At 36.8% G+C, this 24,490-nt stretch overlaps 1 protein-coding gene across 1 annotated transcript in view; it reads right to left on the bottom strand.

Moving 5' to 3' along the window:
• ALG13 (ALG13 UDP-N-acetylglucosaminyltransferase subunit) overlaps positions 1-24,490 on the bottom strand; it is a 65,590-nt gene that overhangs the window by 16,688 nt on the left and 24,412 nt on the right. Inside the window, 19 exon segments of the mRNA XM_059158711.1 lie at positions 884-1,049; positions 2,270-2,341; positions 5,555-5,635; positions 5,961-6,016; positions 6,119-6,151; positions 8,391-8,511; positions 8,854-9,010; positions 9,335-9,448; positions 9,878-10,124; positions 10,803-10,930; positions 11,954-12,054; positions 12,409-12,473; positions 13,839-13,947; positions 14,944-15,019; positions 16,689-16,851; positions 17,060-17,141; positions 21,169-21,241; positions 23,454-23,500; positions 24,236-24,286. Coding sequence (XP_059014694.1) covers positions 884-1,049; positions 2,270-2,341; positions 5,555-5,635; positions 5,961-6,016; positions 6,119-6,151; positions 8,391-8,511; positions 8,854-9,010; positions 9,335-9,448; positions 9,878-10,124; positions 10,803-10,930; positions 11,954-12,054; positions 12,409-12,473; positions 13,839-13,947; positions 14,944-15,019; positions 16,689-16,851; positions 17,060-17,141; positions 21,169-21,241; positions 23,454-23,500; positions 24,236-24,286 — 1,942 coding nt within the window.

Genomic DNA, 24,490 nt, shown 5'->3' with positions numbered 1-24,490 from the left:
TGCTCCTTCCAAACTGGCCACCCCACTTTCCAGTGAGTTCTTACTAGCTTTTGGGGTTCTTCTGTTGTCAGGCCCTTCAGACAACCTCCCCGATGCTTCCATCTTCTTGCTCCCACACAGACCCTGATAGCATGCAGGTCTTGTGACTGGTGATTTGTCCCTCCCTGCTTAAGTTTTGGAGTTTGTGGGGACACCTTGTCACCTAGTTTATTGTAAATGTTGCCCATAGGTTTTGGATTTGCTATTTCCATTTTTATTTGAGGACTCAGATTAAATAGCTATGCTGTTGTTGCCATCAGCTTTCCAGAATTCTGAGAATTCTAAATTATGTTAATTCACTGGAATTTCATGACCACTTCATAAATTGGTACTACCAGTAACCCCAAGCTCATAAGTGAGAAAGGCTCAGTAACTTGTCCAAAATTACAGAGGTAGTGAGTTGTAAAACCAAAATTCTAACCTAAGTTTCTTAAATTCTAGAGCCATATTCTTTCTTACAACATTCATGGGAAAATGATGTACATGGCAATGTATTTCACAGCAAACTTTTCAGGAATTACTTCCGTGAAGCATGAAACACCTCAACTTTAATCCCTGTATAATAAACTTAACTCAGTTTAACTAGTAAAGTCCTCTAAATTTTCAATAGGGTAGCAAAACAATAGCTACAAAATCATCTCAAAGCCAAATTTGCAAGAAAAAAATTAGAAACCCTGGCTCTTAAATCTCATGGATTCCTTAAATACAGAACATAATTTATTAAGTAGGTTAAAACAAATTTAATACTACAAATTAAAGTAACCCTATCTAATCACTAGAATTGTTGCATGTGCATGTTCATGAACAGGAGTTTTCCCAAACTAAGCAACCACTAATAACCTACCTGGCCTGCCCTGCATAGGTGGAGAAACAAATAGAGGCTGCATAACATTCTGTGAGGAAACTGAAGTGGTACTACTAGCTTGATTAGCCACTGCACAGTTAGGTAAAACTGAAGCTGGAACATTATTGGCACAGGAAGCTGCAACTGCTGAAGAATTTACCATCACCTGTAAGTGCAGAAGAAAAATTTAGGGAAGTTTAGTTATTTCTCAAACACTGTTTCTTATCTGAACCTAAGTTTCAAGATACAGTATTTAGATAACTACAACACTGAGAAATCAATCTTTATGTAAAACCTATATAAGGTTATTTCCTTCAAAGACTACAATTAACTTCAAGATCTTAATTTTTAAATGTATTTTTCTGAAAAAATAACACATTAATATGATTCAAAGATCAATTATAAAACTGTATACAATGAAATGTTTCCTTCCAATCCATATCTCTTCCCTCTGCCTAGTTCCTCTCCCCTCTCCCCAAACAGGTAACCTCTGAATTTCCTACATATTATCCAGAGATTTGTATGTTTGTTTCTACATGTGTATACATTTCCCCACACTAACACACACTTTTTTTTTTTTTAACAGAAAAGATGCTTTGCTTTTTTATGTGTAAACTTCACGGGACTGCAATTTGTTTTTCACATGAGGCCATAGCACCCAATACAGCACCGGGCACAGAGAGATGTTCACTACATAGTAACAGACACTTATTGAACATGCTCTTCTCAATGCAATCTCCATTTTCTTACCACCCACTGCTGTGTGGCTGCTACCCATTCCAGTCCTCAGAAACTGCATTCAGTCACCAGTGGTCTTCATGGCAACAATTCCCAAAACTCTCTTGCTAGTCCTTTTGGTACTTGACCTCTTGGTAGCAACTGACACTTGACTACCCCTTGAAACATGCTCTTCCTGAGGTTCCCACAGTATTATATTCTCCTACTTTTCCTCTCTCCTTAACTATTCCTTCTCTAACCCTTTGCTAAAATTTGGTGATCTACAGGATCTGTTCTGGATGCCCTTCTCAATCTCCTCCTTTCCCAGGATTATCTTATTCACTTCCATGGTTTCAGCAACTTTTCTGACACTAGCTCCCTATTCTTTACATTTCAGTTTCAGTAAATGAAAGAGACTTGACCAGTAATTTATTTTATTTCACTCGTTACATAAGAGGTTCAGAACAGAAGGACTATCAGTAATCAAACACCAGCACACAGACCAGTGTCTGGAACACAGTAGATAATCAATTTGTTGAATTTTACTAATCACTGTGCCAGGCACCACAAAGCACAATAATACTTAAATATGATGAAGGACAAGGACAATAAAAAGAAAAAAAAAGTCAGTCCCCCCATTTGATTGCTTGGTAACACTATTAAGATTACCTTCTGGGGGTAGCTGTATGAGGTAACTGTGTCCTGAGGAGATATAGAACATGGTCTTCTGTCCTGAAGAGACTTTAATGAATATAGAAGTACAGTTAAATAAAGATAAATCAAGAAACGTGCTTTGTTTCAACATCTTCTAGAATTAAGTGAAAAGTGATCTGTCCTGAAAGTACTCAGATTTGGAAGCAACTACTGAGATAATGTTCCAAAAGGTATCACCCCAGTGCCTGATTTAGGTGACTGTGCTATTTCCCATCCACAGAGAACCTGATCATATCCAATTCTAGTCCAATGTAGATACTAAAATCAAGTGGAGGATATAATTTGAACACTTTTTCAGTGGCCTTTCTTGCCTTAAAAGCTTCAAAATCAGTAGGACCAACAACAGTTTTACTAACTAAACAAAAGCATTCCATCTAAAAATGTAGCTTGGGACAAGAGTGAATATCTGGTTATTCAGATATATCCTATCTAAACAGGATGGAGTATAATCTGAACACTATGCCCTTCTGGCTCAAGGTCTTTGTGAAAGTAAAAATGATTTTAAAAGGCGCAGTTATAGGGCACCTCAACCCCCTCAGTGGGTTGAGCCTCTGCCTTCGGCTTGGGTCGTGATCTCAGGGTCCTGGGATAGAGCCCCACATCGGGCTCTCTGCTCAGCGGGGAGCCTGCTTCCCCCTCTCTCTCTGCCTACTTGTGATCTCTTTTTCTCTGTCAAATAAATAATTTTTTTTTGAATTAAAGAAAAAACTTATTTAAAGGGTCAATTATTCTTGACAAATTGTCATGACAACAAAAACAAAACACCTAGCAACAGAAATTGGTTTAACAATGATAAGAGCACAGAGGGAATCAAGGGAAGTGATCACAGAAAACAAGAGGAATCATATGGATGATGAACCCAACTTACCATGGATTGCACTTTTCTAAAGTCAGTTTTCAAGTACAACCAAAGCACCTGCTAAAAAGTAAACTTTGGCTTTGATTCAGAGGGCCCAATGTGAATGCTGAACAATTCTACAGAAAGATTTAGTTGAGAGTTGGGCAGAGAAATGAACAGCAATAAATATTTGCGGGTTTTTTTTAGGAGGCTCTGTGCCTAGACATTTATAAGTCCTGCATGGTCCTTTCCCCACAGCATGCTGTGAAGAAAAAATTACTTAGAAACTTGCTATAGACTTGGTGACTAGGGAGTGGGGAGTGGAGCACATCCTGAAGAGATTGGAAGCCAGTTAGGATGTATGATAAAGTTAAGTTCAAAACAAAAAGGAACATGTGACAAATGAAATTAAAGGGATAGAAAGAAATTAAGTATCAAAAAAAGAAAGAAGGAATTAAATATCTATTCTTGTCATCCTTAATGGTGAGATTTTTACTTTTTTTTTTCCACTGGGGTGGCTATTTAAGAAGCATACGACATGAGAATACTAATGGCACAGTGAGAAGAAAAACTATTCTTCTAGAAGGGGTTAGGAAAGGGAAGGAGAAATAAGGGGAAGAGAGTAATGTATCATAGTTTTCATTCCTAAGATGTACTGCCCAAACAGTGAAAACGAAAATTTAGTATGTAAGATTAAGATTAACATAATTAGAGAACAGAGGATTGTTATTCAAGCTTTTACAAATATTCCAGTTCTCCTGGGTACATGGTAACTTGTTCTTCCTGGCCCCAACTAAAGTTAGGTGTGGGCATATGACTTACTTGGTCACTATGAGCAGAAATATTAAAAGCCAGTGTTCAATCACCCTATCTCTGTTCCTGAAAAGTGACTGAAAGTACACATGTCCATCGGCCTGGATGCCCCGAGTAACTATGATGAATAAAAACCTGCTACCAACCTACATCAGACACAGAACATGAGCAAGAACAACTGTCCTGTGTTAAGCAGCTAAGGTTGGGGGGACGGGTGTTACTGCAGCATAACAGCTTGACTGGAACAGTAATTTGGTAATTAGAAGTGGAATGCTACTCTAACAAAAACCTAACTTGAAAAGGAGATAATGATTTGTGTTTCTTAGGGAAGGTTTGGAAAACAATGTTAATTTTGTGTTTTGATTACTGTTGGCAGAGTTTAGCAACATTTTTTAAGACAAGATGTGTGTAGAAAAGGAGTTTGTAGGCAAGAACGAAAAGGAATAGAGAATCCGTGAAATATAGGGACTTACAAGGTTGAAGACACAGCTGCTTCAACCAAAGCTGTAAAATATAAAATGAGTAAGTACTTTGAACAATGAAGAGCAGTTAAAACTTGGCTTTGAAGCAAAAACCAAGTTGTTAAAATCTGACTGCATGAAGATATTTCAAAGCAAAACTCCAACTAAGAATGCAACACCCACTGAATCCTTCCAACTGGAAAAAATGGCTCATGGAAAAGCCTCCACCAAAAGTATGGCTCCTCCATCCCTGATAAGCTCAAGGTACTTGCAATCAAATAGAGACACAGGGATAAGAAGGCAAATTATAGCAAATCTAAGTAGTTTATCTATAAAGAAAAAATTGTCAGTATGGCTACTGGCATATGAAACTAAGAGGAATCATACAGAGAAGCAGAATAAATTAATCACGCAGCCAAAGAAACTATGAGCAGAACTAAAACTATCCAAGTGAGATAAAATGACCCCTGGGCTCCCAATTTTCTCCAAGTAAGAAGCAGGCTGAGAAAGCTGCTCAGCTGCCAAGAAGGATTTTTCCCCAATGCCTGCTTCAAATATGACCAAGGAAAGAAGGGATTGCAGCAACCAACAGCCCCAGAAAACAATGAATCAGAGAGCCCCTCCAGAGAACAATCCCCATGCCTAGGCTGGGGGCCCCCACAGTGGCTGTCCATGATGTCAGGATTGCTACGGCCATTAACTTTTTCTCCCATTCCCCCACCCCTTTCTGAATGGGAATTTTTACTGCCATTTTTCAGTCCCTGCTCCACGATTATAAACTGGGTATCTAGTGGTTAAACAACTCTGTGTCTTTGGTTTTAGTGAGCCACATTTGGACCCAATGCACAGAGTACTACACATTTCCCAGAAACTTTGGCCTTTAAGTTTAATTACACTGAATGAGATTTTTGGATTGTCTCCCTTGAGGTGGAAGCAAGTATTTTGCTTGTGGGAGGGAGTCTGAGTTCAATGTCATGGTCCTTAGTGCTGTTAAAATATTTCCAACTTTTTGACTTTCAGGCAACAGAAGTTAGATACTTCAGTGGAACATACTCTGGCTAATGAAAAAGAAAGTGACAGGTGTTATCTCCAGGTGGAAGCTCTAAGAGCCAGGGCGCCATTCACTACCTTTTGGTTCCTCCCTTGGCAACCATGAATGGAGCTTCTATCAGCCTGAGTCCCTGAGCAGAGCCCTCCTGTAGACCTCCACTGGACACAAAGCATAACCAAGAAACAAACTTTTGTTATATGAAGCAATGACTTATGGCCCATCCTTACCAAAATATCATAATAAAATCCTCTTAAAAATCATCGCTGCCAATGTCTGAATTTCCTCTTCTATCAACACATTAGGAGTATCATTAAATAGATTAATTTCAGGGTCTTAATTTATTCATCTACAAAATGGGAACGAAGCCCTAACTACCTCATAAGATTATTCTAATTTAAATACATTTATATATATCATTCTTAGAACAGTGCCCTAGTACACAGAAGGAGATAGAAGTGCTTGCCATTTTTATTAAATACCTACCAAGTTTGCTGTAGATTCAGTTGTGCTATAAACACCTGAAGTTTCATAGTCTGGTTCTAGGGAATATAGCCAAAGTGAAGTAAAAAATGAGCATTATTTTATAATTTAAAATTGTATAAACAATGATGAATGTCAGATTATATCTAGATCTCACTGACCTGAAGGATAAATATATTCTTCATGATATCTCCCTATAAAAAAAAGACAGAAGAAGTGTTTATGTAGGGCTTTTTAGCTCAGCAGAGCCAGATGGCCAGCACTTGCTTTTTCTCAAGTTTTATGGATATATATTCAGAACTAAAATGTATACGTCCTTGAAACAAGTGATCTGAACTTTCATACTAGTGATTAACAGATATTGAAGCCAGATACTGACTGTGAACAGGACAAATTTCTCCTCTGAAAATTCCCTCAGCTCTTAAGAGTTCAGGCAGAAGTGAAAAACCAGCTGTATCCATTTTTTCCAGTCAAGCAGTAGAGTATGGTGATTAAATTCACAGGTTCTGGAGTTACGGATGTCTACATTTGAATCCTGATTAATTTACACCACTTTAAGTGGGTTATTTATCTTTGTGCCTCAATTTCTGCCCTATAAATTAGGGATAATAATACCAAGATCATTGGGGGGGGGTGAAAAGAACAAAGTATGGTGCTTGATATTTAGTAAATGGTGTCTATAAAGTAATTGAGTATAACCCATACTATGCTTAGGTGGACATTAAAGGAGTATATCCTGCCTCATCCATTTCTCAGCCTGTTTTTAAGTAAATAACATTTTAAAATTGGTATGTTCTCAGGAGAGCTCAGTGGTCTAAAGTATTTTTATCTAATACTACTATACCATTGAAATGTAGAGAAAGTTAATCATCAACTGGACAGCTTTCCACCAAATAAACCCCACAGGTCAAAACTGGATTTGATTCTTACACATGTCACTTATCAAACACATACATGCAACCACTTCAGACAGCAGGATTTAAGGTGAGAACAAAGATTTGGTTACTTTGAATACGGCACTACAGGTGAGCAGTACATCTGAAGGTACCCACCAAGCTAAAGGGAAAAGACAAAAGGGTCATGCTGAGTAAAAGAGCAGAAAATACACATCCTTGAGCACATGCATGCACATGCATGGGGACAAAGTCTTCACAGATCTTTCTTGTGCTGGATGTTTTGTCTTCAGTAAATTCCTAGAAATATCTATTTTCTTCTACATATGTAAAAAGAAAAACATCACAAGAAAATAAAGAACCTGATTGTTACATCAAGCCAGTGAGACTGCCTCATACCTCCTTAATCTACCCAATTCCTCCAGAACTGCTTCAGTAGAACTGTCACTCATACATCATTTTACAGTAAAATGGTAAAAATAAGCACACCCCATGGTAAGGGGCAGTACAGCAATTGTTAAGGACATACACACAGGCAAACCAAATTCAAAATTGATCTCTGCCAATCACAAAGGACCATATATTGCATGATTCCACTTAAATGAAATGTCTACAATAGGCAAATCCATTAAGGTAGAAAACAGACTTGTGGTTGCCTAGGGCTGGGGGGAGGGATGGAGAGTGGCTACTACTGAGTACAGAGTTGCCTTTTGGGGTGATAAAAATGTTCTAAAATTGATTGTGGTGAGAGTCATGCAACTCTGACTATATTAAAATCACTGTACAGTACCCTTTTTAAACAGGTTAATTATACCATTATGTGGATTATATCTAAACAAAGCTGTTACAAAAAAGTTAAATCTCTGCCACTTACCAAAGGGTATGACTTTGACCATGTCATTTGCCCTTTGAGCCTCAATTTCCTCATATATGAACAAGGATTCCTCATATATAATTTCCTCATATATAAACAAAGACTCCTTAGAAGGATGCAAAATATTAAAATTATAATATAGTTATTTAGTCCAGTGGATGACCAATAGGATACAATAAAGAGTAACGTCCTAAGTCTTCTTTGGACATCTTTCTTGGGTAGACTTCTTTGGACAATGAAATTATCTTATAGCAGTCTCATAAAATAGCAGCTAGTCACGGAAAAGTCCAAAATAGTTCCATAAACAAATGGTCCTCACCATAACACAAGTAGTGTCTTCCTAATAAGGAATAGGTATTTTCCATACTAAAATCTCAACAAATCAAAACTCACTAGAAGACCTATGCAGAGAGCAGGAAGTAAGCTGTGACAATGTGGTGGCCTATAGAAATAGAAGTCTGTCCTGAGAAACTTCAAACATCTTGAAGAAATATCTTCAAACACCTAGAAAGCTCTGAAACAAGAACTGATAACTCATTCAAAATGAGCTACCAGAACACTATGAGACCCCCTCAAACCAAAACTTTAAATCTTACTTCACAGCCCTGATGTACTAATTCCACAAGAATCATCTTTTAAAGAAACATTTAACTGTAACTGACTCACCACTGTCAGTCTGGCCACTGCCCTCCTCTGAATTCAAAGTCTGTTTGCTGGAGCTATGTCCTCGCCTTGCAACACAGTATCTTGAAGCAGCAGGAACCATTGTAGTGGGCCCTCCATGATTCTGTACCAAACATACACACATATACATGCAGTTCAGGGGAAAAAAGCTAAAATATATCTTAATGTACTTTAGAATCAAGAAATGTGAGAAAATGATGAACAGAAAATATTAGTTCATACTATGTAAGGCAAGATTATTGGTCCACCTCTACCCGTTTTCTCTAGAAATAGCTTTAAAAAAGTTCTCCTCTTCCATCGTTAAAAGCTCCTAAGATAAAAATTCATGTCTTCCAGAAGTGCTTGATTTGGTGGTTTGTCAAAAAGCTAAAATGTATTCACACTGCCTTTACTTTAAAGAAAAAGAGAAAGCCAACAGCTTTTGAATAGAATTTTACCTACTTACAGGTAAAGGTGGATAAGCAGTTTCATCCCCTTCTTCAACTTCATAAAAGGTAATGGTTTCTTCCAAGCCCCTGGGCATCTGTCCACTCTCTGGGGCAAAGCTATACTGGCACTCCTTATTCATACAATGCATCTGGCGGTGACTACGTCTGAAGGAACTTAAGTATCAAGTAGTTCAGAGAAAAGGAGAAAAATGATAAAATTTGGTGGTAACTTATTTGTAATTTCTAAGTAACAGTTCAAACATCTCAATGTTAACACTTTTTTTCAAAAGATTATATTTATTTATTGATTGATTGATGCAGGGCTTGATCCCAAGACCCTGAGATCATGACCTGAGCCAAAGGCAGAGGCTTAACCCATGGAGCCACCCAGGTGCCCCAATGCTGACACCTTTAAAAAACTTAATCCATGTATTTGTTGTTCAGCAGTAAAGCCAAATTCACCCATTTTATGATTTTCAACACTTAAAATTCACTTACCGAGATCTGTAAGAGAAGTTATCATAGCTCTGGCAACATCTTTTACCTGGGCCAGGGTAAAAACCAACTTTAGGGCCCTCCATGTTATGCCTGTTTATAAAGCGAGATGAATCCCTAAGAATGAAGGGAAAGGAAAACAAAACTCTTTATTCACTAGTGCTTACGTCGTCAATTCTTACACTTAAATAGAATTAACACACCTTTCTAGAAATGTCCTAATAGAAAGAGCTATGCTCTCCTCACTACTGGCATTAGGCCTATCCATTATGTATGGATACAGAACCATATACATGGCACTCAACTTGATAGCCCTAGCATGTCTGCATGTCTCCAACCATTCCATATTTCCTTAGACAGTGAGAATACAAATCTCCCAATAAATTCATTTGATAAAAATTTAAGTATACATTAGTTCCATACTCTATGCAGACATTACAAAAGGGAGCTAACCTGCTAAGATATTTCTAAATTGTACTGTAATTCTCTCTAGGAATTATTCACAAACAGAGATGTACATTATCTTGAAAGTCAGTTAAGCCTTACCTGGGCATCCCATATCCCCGACCTTGTCTCTGAGACGCATGCTGAGGATGAAAATGTTCATTAGACATAATACTGCCAGCTGTCTGTGGGTAGTGCATTGGAGGGTCATGCCCATAATGCATACTGTGCTGAAGCCTGGGTGGGAGGAGGGTGTCTCCCCTGCTGTAAGCCATTGTCATATAAACCTCTTTTCCTCTAACTTTTTTGAACATCTTCTTCCGTTGTTTCATGTCCATCTCTGACACAGCTTCCAGAGAAACAAAGAAGTAGCCAAATAAGCTTCATAACCAAAGCAAAAGATCCAGTCCTCCCCTCCCCCAAATGCCCAGATCTTTTTTTTTTTTTAAGAGAACAAACCAAATTTCTGTATTCTTTAAGGATGTACTACTAGATCTTCCACTTGGAAGGGCAAAACCAGCAGGTAATTTCCATATCAACGGACATCTCAGCACTATCTTTAATACAGGGGGCTCTGATCATCAAAACATAGTCATTTAGTCACCTACATTAGTTATTTTCCAAAAAATTATGCCTAATGATGTCACTGGTTGCTTCGGTGAGGTGTATTCCTAGTTTTTGGAGAAATCTTTTCGCTTGCAGTTTTAGAGTCTAAAATCCAACCCCCCTCACCTTGAGGCACCTTTGGCAATGTCTAGAGACATTTCTGGTTGTGGCAACTGCGGGAAGGATGCTACTGGCAATTAGTGAATAGAGGCCAGGGATGCTAATCAACCTACAATGCACAAAATGCACAGGACAGCTCGCCACAACAAAGTTACTATCCATCCCAAAATGTCAGTAATGCCTAAGTTGAGAAACTCTAACTGAGAACAAGATTTATCTATGTTGTCTTTCTTTTTTTCTTTTTGAAGATATAATGTAAGTACAAGAAGAAGGATATAATAAAAACCTCCAGCATACAAACCCATTTCTGGGACATAGCCCCCGGAAACTTTCTGGTAACCTCTTCCTTTCCGACTGGGCATAGCATTCCAGGCAGGAACAGGCGTGACTTGAGTAACTGGTTTTAAGTTAGCCAGCGGAACCATGTGCCTTTAAGTTAAAGATACCACCATAAAGCCACTGCAGCGCAGACTTAATTCTCACTGGATATACATACCCTCACCCATCCCGCTTCATTTTCAAGTGTACTCTACTTAAACTTGTTGACACTAGCTATTCAAGAAAACTTAAGAGTAGTTTTAACAATTTCAAAGCCACTTGTAGCACATACCATGTTCCAGAGAAAATACTGTGACAGACTAGTCTACAAATATTTATTGCCTTTCCTTAGAAGAGGATTATATTTTCCTACCCCATTGACTTCAGGCTCAGCTATGTAGTGCACTTTGGCCAATGAAACATAAGCAGATGCTTTAAGAACCAGCAAATGGTTAGTCATGTTCATTTCTTCCCTATGATCATGGAAAACTGTCTAGATAAAGCCTTTGTTGGCCTGGGTCTCCCCTTTGTTTATGCACTATGAAATGCTAGAGGAGCAAAAACGAACTTTATTATTTTAAGCAACTGAGATTGTTTTTGGTTATAAGGGCAGCATAACAAAGTTTAATGGTTCTTCAAGTGGACCAACAGCATCAGTATCACCTCAAAACTTGTCAGAAGTTCAAATTCTAATTCTTAGGCCCTACCACAGACATACTGAAATCAGAAACTCTGGGGATAGAACTCATCAATCTGTTTTAACAAGCTCTCCATATAATTCTGGGGGATGTTAAAGTTTGAGAATGACTAGATTAGTTTATCTTGGTATAGGCAGAGGCTCAGTTAGCATGCTAGCTTTCCAATTAGTATGAACAGTTTTATACGAGAATTCTATTCTATTTAATATCTCTAGTAAGTTGGCTAGGGCCTAGGGATTTGAAAACTTTTCATGTATGGGTGTACTGAGATTTCATACTTCAGCATGTGCTTTTAATATTTGAGGTAAGTCATCTTAAGCTGGTACCAAATGTAACTGGATTTCTTACTAGCATCCTGGTAATTCTTAATTTAATACTACAAAAAGGTATCAAGAGCCAAAGATTTTAGTAATTTAACAAACTATTGTATTCTTACTTTTCTGCCAATTCCTCAATGAAGACTGTTACAGAATTATTCTCATTTCCAACTTCCTGAATATGAGCATTGTAGTATCTTCCACCTGATTCCAAGCGAACCTGAAAGAAGGTAGGAGACAGTAAAAATACATCTCATCTTGAATCTATTGGCAGATATGTCTTTTACCAAACAAAAATACAACTTCTCCCCAAAAGGAATTCAGTATCTACTTATTAAAGTGGTTGATAATCAACACTGCCACCCAGTCTGATTTAAGAGGTGGCACATACTAGAAGATTTTTACATCTTTTTTTTTAAAGACCCTTACATCTTCTCACAGAGGTAATTAAAATTTAAAACAAACATTAAAAATTTTTTTAGCATTATGTAAATGAGCTTTATTAAACTTATATTAATGACTAAAACCACAACCTTAGAAAACAAATTACTGAGTTTTTAAAAGACAAACTAACCTGACACTTGTCTCCCAGATAGTAATGTCTCCCAGCATACTCCATGTAATCAGACTTTTGAAGTTCTATTAAAAGAAAATGAAGATTAAAGCTCATCCGAACTGATTCTTTTCCCACTTTACATCATTTAGTTTTCTAATTTACTTTTACCAGTGTTTTTGAAAATGCCACTACTATAACGTAAAATTGGGGTCAGGGGGGTTCCTAAAGGGTCATTCTCTTACACTTGATAAGGACATTTCTGTAGTCAATTTAAGGAGACCTACCCAAAATAGTTTTCTGCTATAAAACACAGATAGAAACTGAGAGGCTATAATCTTAGTTGGTCAAGCACCAGTAAGATACAATTTGAAGTAACACACCTCAATTAAAAAGAAAAAAGAAAAAAAACACTACACAGCTACTTCAAAGCAGACTGTTATTTTTAACAACTTATTGTGTTCCACAGGGTTTTAACCTCATTATAGATTGTTAGATTGTTAACTATATCTAAGTTCACCAAGGTTCAAGAAGTTGAGTATGAAAAATTAAAGGCTATCTTGAAAAGAGAGCTTTAAGGGCTAATTTCATCAACTTCTCTTAGAAGGAGGTAACAATTACCTATTTCAAAAGTTGGCAAACTTTCTCTGTAAGGAGCAAGACAGTAAGTATTTCAACCTTTGTGGGCCATATGGACCCTGTCACAACTACTCAACTGCGCCATATATCTATTTATGAACAGTAAATTTGAATTTCATATAATTTTCACACGTCACAATACACTGTTCTACATTTTTTCTGCCATTTAAAAATATAAAACCATTTTTAGCTCACAGGCTCATACAAAAACAGATAACAGGCTAGCTTTAGTCTGTGGGCCATAGTTTGCAGACACCTGACCTATTCATTTATCAATGAGGAGAGTCTTAACATTTTAAATTTAAGATAAGATTATTTGCAGTTACAAGTTTCAAGTACTCTTAAAGTTATCTAAAAGTTATTTCCACATAGTCTTTACAAAACTGAAAGTCATGGATCAACATCAGATTCTGAAAGATCGCTTCCCACTTCTAAACCTATTTCTTTCCTTTTTTAGATTTAAAATCATGAGGATATATGGGGTGCCTAGGTGGCTCAGTTAAGCAGCTGCCTTTGGATCAGGTCATGATTTCAGGGTCCTGAGATCCAACCCGGAATATGGCTCCCCTCCCTGCTCAGCAGGGAGCCTGCTTCTCTGTCTCCCTCTGCCCCTGCCCCCCACCCCGCTCATGTTCTCTCTCTCAAATAAAATCTGTTAAAAAAATAAAATAATGTATCAAGTAAGCTAAAAAGTACCAGGCAACTTTTTTTAAATAATAGTACATTAAGAACATCTCATCAGAAGCAATATACAAAATTATTCCCCTGGATCTGTCAGGATTCAAAAAAGTACACTGTCGGTATTTCATTACCTTTTCTGCTGTCCAACCAAACATCAAATTCTACATTACGATAGATTTCTGGATCCAGGGCTTTGAGCACCTTATAGGGAAAGAGCATCTTTGATGGGCCTTCTGGAGACTAAAACAAAAATAATCATGCTACAGATTCACCATCCTTAGCTTTAATGTTTCTTCTACGAAAAAAGAAAGTTCTTTTTTGAACTACATACATATGCCTCCTTTTTTATTAAAAATCTAAGTGCCGTTAAGTTTTATCGTGTATCTTAAAAATCAAGAGATTAAAGAAGCAATACGCAAATAATCTAAAAGGTTTTAGATGGAGGAAGGGAAATATTGCCTAAAGCAGCCAGCAACTCAGGATACAGCTCATATAAATCAGTGCAACACAGACCAATTAAAGATTAAATCAGGCTATTCAATAAATCTCATCTTGATATATACAATACAGAGCTGCAAGTGTTTCTATATCTTAAAATCATCTGCAAAAATCTGAAATTTTCCTTTCATTTTGGTCAGAATCTACTACAACTTCCAAAGAAAATTACCTTGTTCTTCTGCTTTCCTAGAATTTCACCATTCCAATACTGTTACTCTTCCCAAATTACCAGCAACTGAGGCATACATAAAAAGTACTGTAATAGTATTTATTTAGCAAGCCTCAACCTAAAGGTCTGCTTGATTTTAGGACTATGAAGATAGTAAACATTTTTCTTGTTTTTCTAAACAGGATTATTACTTATTTTCTTTGAATAGAATAGGACAAGCATATTCTTTAATGGCAAATAGAAACCTTAGCATCAGAAGACTGATTACAAACTAAGTATCTACTGGATTTGTAACTTTATTTGACTTTAACTTGAAAAACAGAAGTTTCTGAAAATTCTAAAGTGTTCAGAGTTTGCCTGCAAATAATCTATACAATTCCATTAAGAATAAAAATACAGAGAACATTAAGCACCTGTTTTACATTTTCGAATTAAAACTTCCACAAAGGCAAACCTGAACTCCTCCCTCACACCATACAACTAGAATGGACCACCTGACCTTAATTTGTTTAAGTTATGATGCTACAAGCCAAGACTATGATAATTCTTTGCCCTAGAAAATCTCAAACCTTTGCTTCTTCTGTTCCTTGATTGTACCCCTCTGGGATATTTTCAGCGTTGCAGCAGGCACCCAGCTCTTCAGTCCTAATTGAAAAGATTTATTAAAAAAGAGCTTTATATAAATGCAGTAGTTAAATTTTAAGTCTAATGACTACATCACCACCTAGTGGTCAAGTAGCTCAGGTCTAAAAATGGGCAAATACTTTTTTACCCCAACAGTTACATTTATGCTTCCTTTTTCTAAGTATGTGCTACAATATACTTAGCAGATTATCTCCTATATTTCATACCTCCATCTCTTAAGATGGTCCTTATGATTCTTACCTCCTGGAGTGCACATCAATGTATGATTCCCCTAACTCAAGTTTGCTTCTAACCAATAGATAGGCTATATGTTATTATAGAGCCTAATAATGTAGTGCCTGCACTGCTGGCCTCTCTCTTGCTGACTATAAAGCAGCAAACTATCATGTTCACTAAGCCCATGTGGCAAGGAGCTGAGGGTTAGTTACCTCTGGCTGACAGCCACATAAAAAAAAATAATAATAAATTCTCAGTCCTATAGCTGCAAAGAACTAAATGCTGCCAAGAACTATGTGAGCAGAAAAATGGATCCTTCTTCAGTCAAAACTCAAAATACGAACTCAATCCTGGCCAATAACTTCACTGAAGTTCTGTTGATATCCTAAGCAGAAGACCCAATTAAACTATGTCCAGATTCCTAACCCATACAATTTTGAGATAAGTGTGTTAAATTGCAAAATCTATGGTAACACAGTTACGCAGCAATTCAGTAACTAATACATCTCACCTTTTTACTACTATAGTTTCCATAAAGCCTAAAGTCCTTAGGACAAGTCATCAGTAAAGAATGAAGCAACTTCTACCCCTGCATTCCCAAGTAAGTTTTAAAAACCTCTCCTCTACCAAAAAAAGTACAAGCCACAAACATCCAAGGAATAAAATTGCAAGCAAGACCAAAAAAGACAAGGTGACACCTGACTGGCCCCAAGCCTATCTGAATTTCCTAGACAGAAGTAGGAATCAAGAAGAAATATAAGACAACACCTATTTTATTATCTCTAACACAAAATTTTTGACCAAATCTGTTAACAGCAATTTCCTCAGAGGCCACAAACTACCTTCCTAGTGAGTACCAAAGGCAGACACTTTGAAAACTCCTAAGACTTCCCTTAACCTGAGAGATTCTTTTCTCTTAGTTGGATGTGTGTGTGTCAAGTAACCACTGTGAACCTCAGTTACCACAAAAATGATGGTACTAGTTTAGAATCAGTTTTTTCTTAAAGTATGGTCCACAGCCTACCTACATCAGAACACTTGGGGTGTACTTGTTTTTTTCTTAAAGCAGATTCCTAAGCCCCACTGTGATTTGAAGCCCCTCAAATTTTGTGAAAGTTAGCCTAAGAATCTGCCTTTCTAATAAGCACTATGAAGTATACCTTTGTATTAGAACTGAAGTTTGAGAATCATGGGGTTAGGTAGCTCTAAAATCACTTCCAGCAATTAAAAAAACTGATTCTGACTTGGATCAAACCTCCAAAGCCTGAACATCTCAAAATACAACATGTCTTCTTGATAAAGTTTCTCTTCCCCCATCAAAAAATGTTTATCTAGATACATATGTGTGCATAGTGTAAGTCATAAGCTTGTCAAGGCCCTTCTACTTTCAAATGGTGATGCACAGAAACATTAAATGTGGTCATGTAAATGACACCCCCTTTCCCTGTATTACCTATCCTGAGTTGAACTCTTGTAGTCAATATTGACATCTTCACTGCCAGTCAGAGCATTGTTTCTGTTCTTTTTGGAACCACTTCGAAACAATTCAACTGCAGTCTTCAACTCTTCTTCATCCACAACAAACACATCTTTATAGAGAATTTCATACAATACAGCTAAAGGAAAAAAATAGCCAAAACTCCAATTGTCAAAGTAGTATCTCTTTTTAACAATGTGAAAATAGCCATAAACCAGTATACAATTTCAATAGGTGCCAACAAAGTCTTAAAAGAGCTGTTTATGATGGGTCCCTCAATTTACAAATGGGCAGAAAAACAAAAACCATCTGAAATACAGCTAAGCATTTACAAAGCCTTCACATACCCTGACAAACAGCTGCACTTGACTGAAATTGTTTTGAGTATACTGAATCATAATGGCCATTACTTGAATAGCAGAGTAGAATCTGAAGAAAAGAAAAAGACACAGAACAATAAAGTGAATGTTACATCTTACAACCATGAAATACTCGGAATTAAATTGCTAACCAGAAACTGATGAACTGTTTTTAAAAACATGTTTTTAGATTCCACAGATTAAGTGTTATCATACAGTACTTGTCTCTGACTCATTTCACTTAACATAATGCATCAACTGTATCTCAATAAAGCTGAGGCAAAGTGATCTTTAAAATTTAAATACAGGTAAGTGCAAGCTAGAACTCAAACGGATTTTCTTAAAACTGACTTTTAAATGCCAAGATTAAAATCACTACAAAGGAAACAATGTGAGCCTAAACACATTCCCACTAATATACCAAATACTGATCTATAAATTAACAAAAAATGGAAACTTTTACAAACTGAGTAAATCAAGTCAAAAGACCAGCTTACCTTCAAAAAACGGCTGGAGAAATTAGGTCAAATACCCAAATATTCTAAACTCAGACTATAGGGGGAGAGACTTAGTCTACTCAAAATGTTATCCCCCGTACCAAGTAGCAATATATGAATACACCATGTAGGAGCCATACTGCTAAAGAGACTTCCTTAATGAATCAAGGCACTAAGATGGCTACAAAATGAGTTAATTTCTTTGATCTTTAATCTCTAGTTTTCCTAAACAATAATGCAAAGCCATGCTTACTAACCAAATTTATTTTAGTAAAAATGCTTGCAAGCTCTATATAATGAAATGTGTTTGAATAGCACCCAAAACTTAAAATTTTTGTTCAAAAATTCATCTTGTGTAAAGAATTAATACCTAGCAACTAAGTCTATTTTATTTTGAAGCTACCTCTGGTACCAGGAACCTAAGGTACCAAAGATGATTCTCTGTGTTCTATGGGACGACGTTCCACCAAGCTTCTTCGGCAGAAAACTATAAGCACCCTGTTTGCTGCCTTCCTACCTACTCTGGGCTAACTCCTTCTAATAATAAAGTTCTCTATCTCGGGTCTGTTATTCTTCCCCAGATTTTTTTTGGAAATCACAATTCCAACTCCATCAGTATAATTCATTTCAGAGTACTGAAGGCAAGCGTGAAGTTAAAGTAACACACACTAAAGTTTAGGTTATGAAGTTTCACATGCCCCAAGGGTTATTTGCCTTTAAGAGTTTATTAATCCGAAAGAACAGTACACAAGATTTTGAGCAGAGAAGCCCTTTGTACCTCAGACTAGAAAAACTTGAAACTCCAACTAAGAAAGGTTAATAACTAGAGACAGCTGTTAAGGAGTAAAGGAATCCAGCTAACTAGAACTGAATAAACAAGGAGGAAAAAACCCCAGAGATAATGATGTAATTTATTCATGTGGCGAGAAGTTCCACTTTGAGTGTAAGAGGTAAAACTAGACATGATGGCTTTTATGTTCCTGGTAGTATCTCAACATAAAATAATAGTTCTCTGATATATATTTATAGGTAAGTAGGTGGGATGTATGGCATTTACCTATGGAAAAAATGAGGTAGATCTGTAGTACTGATGAGGATAAGTGAAAAGAACAAGGAACAATATATTTAGTATGAGCCCATCTACATTAAAAAAAATGCAAAGAGAATGATATAGGATACCCACTCAATAGTTATTTTGAAGCACAGGAGAATGAAAAGTAAAAATGGGGGCTTTTTATTCTACCTTTAAGTTTTATCTTTAATAGAAGTATATCGATTCTTTCTAGGTAAAGAGGCTAAGTGAAGTCATTTTTGAAAACTCAAATAATTCAGATATAAATCCTTAGAAGCCTGAACTGAGATACAGTAACCAAGTTTTAGAGAAAGCAAGGTGTCACACAAGTACCCTGCTGCCAACTGGCTTTTTCATAATTAAATTTCAAGATAAACAAACATACTTTATACATTTGCAAATCATACATATATACACTATCCTGTGCATGCAAATGCCCAACTACTGGTATTGTATTTGTGTGTATGTACAGATTAGAATTATACGTGATATTCTCATGGCTGCAAACACTCTAATTTGTATTCTTATGGTTCCCAATGCGTAAGGTTTTCCCCTTAGTTAGTGCATAGAATATCTCTGTAAAATATACAGGACTCACTTAAAAATGGAGCTATATAATTGTAGGAACTAGGTGATAGGGATTATGGATGTTCACTATACAAGTCTTTTAATTTTTCTCTGTATGAAAATTTTCACAGAATAAAATGTCAGGGGAAAAAACTGAAGTGCAGGCTTAGAGTCCTGGTAAAGATCTAAATGTCTAGATCTCCTCTCTGGCAATGCTGTATATAATTGCTAAAATAACAGAAGCTACCATTCCTCCTTCTTCAAAGAATTTTGATTATGTCACACCCTTGCTTAAAAACTTTGAATGAGTGTTTAGGAGCAATTGTACAGAATGTCTGAAATTTACTCCAAAATACACCAAAAATTAAGATGGACTGATGAATGAATAGATAGGTGAAAAAATAAGGATACTAAAAAGGTGGGAATTAGAATGCTCATTATAAAATTCTTTTAGCTTTTCTGTATTTTGTTAAATCTTTATAACAAAATATTGGGGAGAAAACTAAAACTATTCCAAAAAGCTAAATTCTTGGAATGGACTGCTCATTATGTAACTCTAACCTATCTTCACACCACTGGCCTCTCCCCCACCCAACTACTGGAGTCCGAAAGCATCTGCTGCTTCCATGTCTTTGCAGAAGTCCTCTGAATAGATTGCCCTTCATACTTGTTGGATCCATTGTTTGATATTCCACTTAAATACCTCTACCACCATGAAACTTTCTAAACTCTCTGAAGCAGAGCAAAGGACTTTTTCTTCTATGCTCTTCGTACATACTTCTATTTTAACACTTATCACTTCACTGTAAAATTAACTATTTGCATGTCTGCTTTCACAGTCCGTGAGGCCCTTAGAGAACAGGTATATTGTTTTCATTTTGGAGTCCCCAAAGCCCAGTGAGCTTCCTGGTACATTACAAGAGCTTAATGTTGCCAAACAAATTAGACGGCAGTACCACTAATAAAACAAGGTGCCCCAATTTATACTTATTTTCTAAGTTATCTCTTGCATTCTACTCTATTCCTAATGCCAGTTGCCTGGTTCAGGTCTTTTGTCCAGATTACTTTAATATCCTAACAGTTCTCCCAGTGTCTAGTCTTGTCCTACTATCATCAAAACATTGCCCCAATTATAGTCTATGGTATGAAGCAAGACTTGCAAAATGCAATTACTATATAGTCTATACTCACTAATCAAATAATTGGGATAAAAGGCTTTTCTTAAAAGCTTTTTGGAAGAAAACTTACATGCTGAAGAACAATCTATATAACTGCCGAGAATTCTCACCAAACAAAACAACCTCCTATTATTTTCCAAGTACCCTACTAGCCAGTAATAGCACACTGTCCTACACTCAAGAAACTTTCAGAATAATGAGAACAGACATGAAAACAAATACAGTGTGATAAATACTGTAAATACTTGGGTGATGCCAGAGGAACACAGAGGAAATAACTCCAGGGGAGTTAGGAAAGTTTCAAAGGAACATTTGAGATACAAAGGATAAGAAAAGAAAAGAAAAAAAAGTTATACTTTTTATAACTTTTTATAAACTTTTAAAGGAAAATTAAAAAAAAGTTATACTTATTGGACTATCTGGAATCATAGTATACAAGGTTGTAGGACAGTGAAGATGAAAAGAAAGTTTGGGACCCCTTAGGGGACACTAAATGCCTAACTTCTGAGTTTGAACCTTACCTTCTAGTCAACAAGAAGCCAGTTAGGGTTTGGGTGGGCTTTTTTTGGAGGGGGTTAACCGATTTCAGGAGTGGTAAGATCAGGTCTGTTCAGAGGATGGCTAACAGAGAATGGAAAGGAAAAGGCTGGCGGTAGAGAAGCTTGGCATTTAGACTATGCTTTTCCCCCATTAATTTGGTAACAAAGGATCATTTCTCACTATTTTGATAAGCCAGCAGCATCTATTTCTTTTATTTTAGTAAACATTCACTCATCTTCTTACCTTGTCTTCATAGCCATTATCTGTGACGTAAGTTGGAGGCTTTCCGGGATAGCGATAAAGAATGAAATCCCGACTACACGGGAAGAGAATATAAGTGGTTGAATAGAGATAATTTAATATATGCAGAGATAGTTGTAAGAACAAGTATTTGGGCTTTTAAAGTGTCCACCTTATTCATACAAAATAATCAAATGTTTAAGAGGCTAAATAATGTTAATTCAAAGTAGACCACTAACTGCCACTAAATTTCTATGGATTTTTAAAATGAACCTTAATGGGGGGTGCTGGGTGGCTCAGTGGGTTAAGCCTCTGCCTTCAGCTCAGGTCATGATCTCAGGGTCCTGGGATTGAGCTCCGCATAGGGCTCTCTGCTCAGCAGGGAACCTGTTTCCTGTCACCCCCCAACTCTCTAACTGCCTCTCTGCCTACTTGTGATCTCTGTCAAATAAATGAAGAAAATCCTTTAAAAAATGAACCTTGGGGCGCTTGGGTGGCTCAGTGGGTTAAGCCGCTGCCTTCGGCTCAGGTCATGATCTCAGGGTCCTGGGATCGAGTTCCGCATCGGGCTCTCTGCTCGGCAGGGAGCTTGCTTCCTTTCCTCTCTCTCTACCTGCCTCTCTGTCTACTTGTGATCTCTATCAAATAAATAAATAAAATTGTTTAAAAAAATGAACCTTAATTTGGGGAAAGGAGGAGTAAAGAAGATAGACTACCAAATGTATGCATGTTAGTTGAGTGTTGGGGGCTCCCACTTATTTAAAGCATTGGCCGGCAAATTTTACTTGGTTTAAGACCAGATAATAAGCATTTCAGCTTCTGTAGGCCATATGGTTTACTCTGACTTTGTAGCATGAAAGCAGCCACAGACCCTGATAAATAAGTACACATTACTGTTCCAATAAAAATTTACTTATGGACATAGAAATGAGTTTCATATAATTTTCACAGGCCATGAAACATTATTCTACTTTTGATTTAACAATTTTAAAACTTTTTATAAAAATTCCTAGCTCGAGGGCAATACATAAACAGAAAGAAGGCCAATTTAAAAAGCTAGCCCTTGGGGCGCCTGGGTGGTTCAGTGGGTTAAAGCCTCTGCCTTCGGCTCAGGTCATGATCCCAGGGTTCTGGGATTGAGCCCCGCTGTCAGGCTCTCTGCTCAGCAGGGGGCCTGCTTCCCTTCCTCTCTGCCTGCCTCTCTGCCTACTTGTGATCTGTCAAATAAATAAATAAAATCTTAAAAAACAAATTAAAAAAAATAAAAGCTGGCCCCTGACTTAAAAGCAACTGATTGGCTACCTGCCCAACACCTTTTCTGTATGACTTCTTGATAGATTTAGTGAGAACTGAGCAGGCTGCAAAACACTAACTTGAATGAGTACCATAATGAGAGGGTTTGGACTCTACCGCATATGCCAGCTCACCATCCTAAAAACTGTGAAGGAGTCTTATGTATAGAAATCAACTTCTTCAAATGAACAAGTTTCCCATGAGCCTCTAACCTACATTATAAAACTATTTTTCAAAACTGCACAGCTTCCAGAAATAGCCACTTCTGCTGTTTTTTTAAAGATTTTATTTATTTGACAGAGAGAGAGAGACAGAAAAGGAGCACAAGCAGGGGGGAGTGTGAGAGGGAGAAGCAGGCTTCAGGCCAAGCAGGAAGCCCAATGCAGGGGTCAATCCCAGGACCCTGGGATCGTGACCTCAGCCGAAGGCAGACACTCAATTACCAAGCCAACCAGGCACCCCAACTTTTGCAGTTTTAAAGACCAAAGTTATGGAGCAATGTTTCTCAAAATGTTCAATTATTATGTCCTTAAAGAGTCTTCTTTTCATAATTTCCTTCTGAAATTTTAATACCACAGATAGACTGTATATCTGTTTAGGTACTGTAACCCTTTGAACACCCACAAAGCACTGCAGTATCTAATAACTTTTTGTCTTGAAGAACCAATTTCTACCCTCTTAGAAGCTATATTGCCCCAGTGAAGACACATGCAAGAGGCACGAAGTTAAATACACAAGAATTCTAAGAAACACATTCTGATTTCCTATAGGAACACCAGCAGTTCTTAAAGTCCTTTATTTCATTCAAATGGACATAAATGCTAGAGGCTCTCCACCTAAAAATTAACACCAATTAACTGTGCTTAGACCTCTTCATTCTACATATCATTACATTAAATCCAAACTTCCCAAATCCCAGAGAGACTTGAATAGAAACTTTACACACAAATCACATACACACTCAGTCTTAAAAAAAAAAAAAAGATTTAACTTACTTATAAATTAGAGAAAGAGCTCTTATTTCCAGCTGGCCAGCACTTTCCTAAACATAAACAGTACATAAATGTTTTAAAAACACTCTGTAGCTATGATATAAAAGTTTCTGCAAGTTCAGTATTTGTTATTTTAGATGCTTAGCCTTGTTTTAGATGAAGAATTGCAGAACACATTATAACTTGCTGTGAGGTTTGGGAATATTGTTATTCATTAACATAAACTTATTTTGAAAAAAGGAGTCCTAAAGACCTTCTCAGTTAGCTATTAAGTAACAAGGACAGTTAATATAAGAGATTTAAAAGGCACAATAAAAACAGAATTAATGATAGGAATATGAAGTTAGCAGTGTACTTAGTAAGTGCTAAGTCCAGAACTATGGAATTAGTCATATAAATTATTTTTAATTAAATATGTGTCTATAGAGCTTACTTCTACCTAAAAGGATTAATACAAATCAGGGGAACTTTTTAATAAAAAAATAATGACCTCCTTGTAACATTCATTACTATCCCTCCTCCCCCATTAAAGTGAAAAGGCTTAGGCTTGTTCTGTTTGCAAACAGTTCATGGACAATAAATTGTTGACACACAATTCTCAATACTCAACACAAAACAACTTATCAATTGCCAGCCTCTAAACTTTTCCAAGAACTATTTGATTCAACACAGCTGGCTACTTAAGAATATAGGTTGCGTCTAGCTAAAGTGACACCGCTGAATGAATATTTAGATTTACTATTCCAAATACTCTGAAAAGATTAAACCCCCATATTTGATCTTACCTTGGGATCTCCCAACCGTTCCAGGTATTTCTCAAAAGATCCCTCCACATACTTCAAAAATAAAACAAACTTGACTTAACCAAATACATAGCATTACTAAAAATCTGATTATATTCTGCAATATTATCCTCCAATGGGTTTTTATTCAGCTCAATAATTATGGTATTAAATTAATATTCTGCACAGCACCTCAAGAAGATTTGCACATACATAAAAGTTATGAGTGGAGAAAAGCTGGACTGTAAAACTATTTTA

This window comes from Mustela lutreola, chromosome X (genome assembly GCF_030435805.1).
Source record: "Mustela lutreola isolate mMusLut2 chromosome X, mMusLut2.pri, whole genome shotgun sequence".
NCBI classification, from domain to species: domain Eukaryota; kingdom Metazoa; phylum Chordata; class Mammalia; order Carnivora; family Mustelidae; genus Mustela; species Mustela lutreola.
This window is presented reverse-complemented; position numbering and strand designations above follow the sequence as displayed.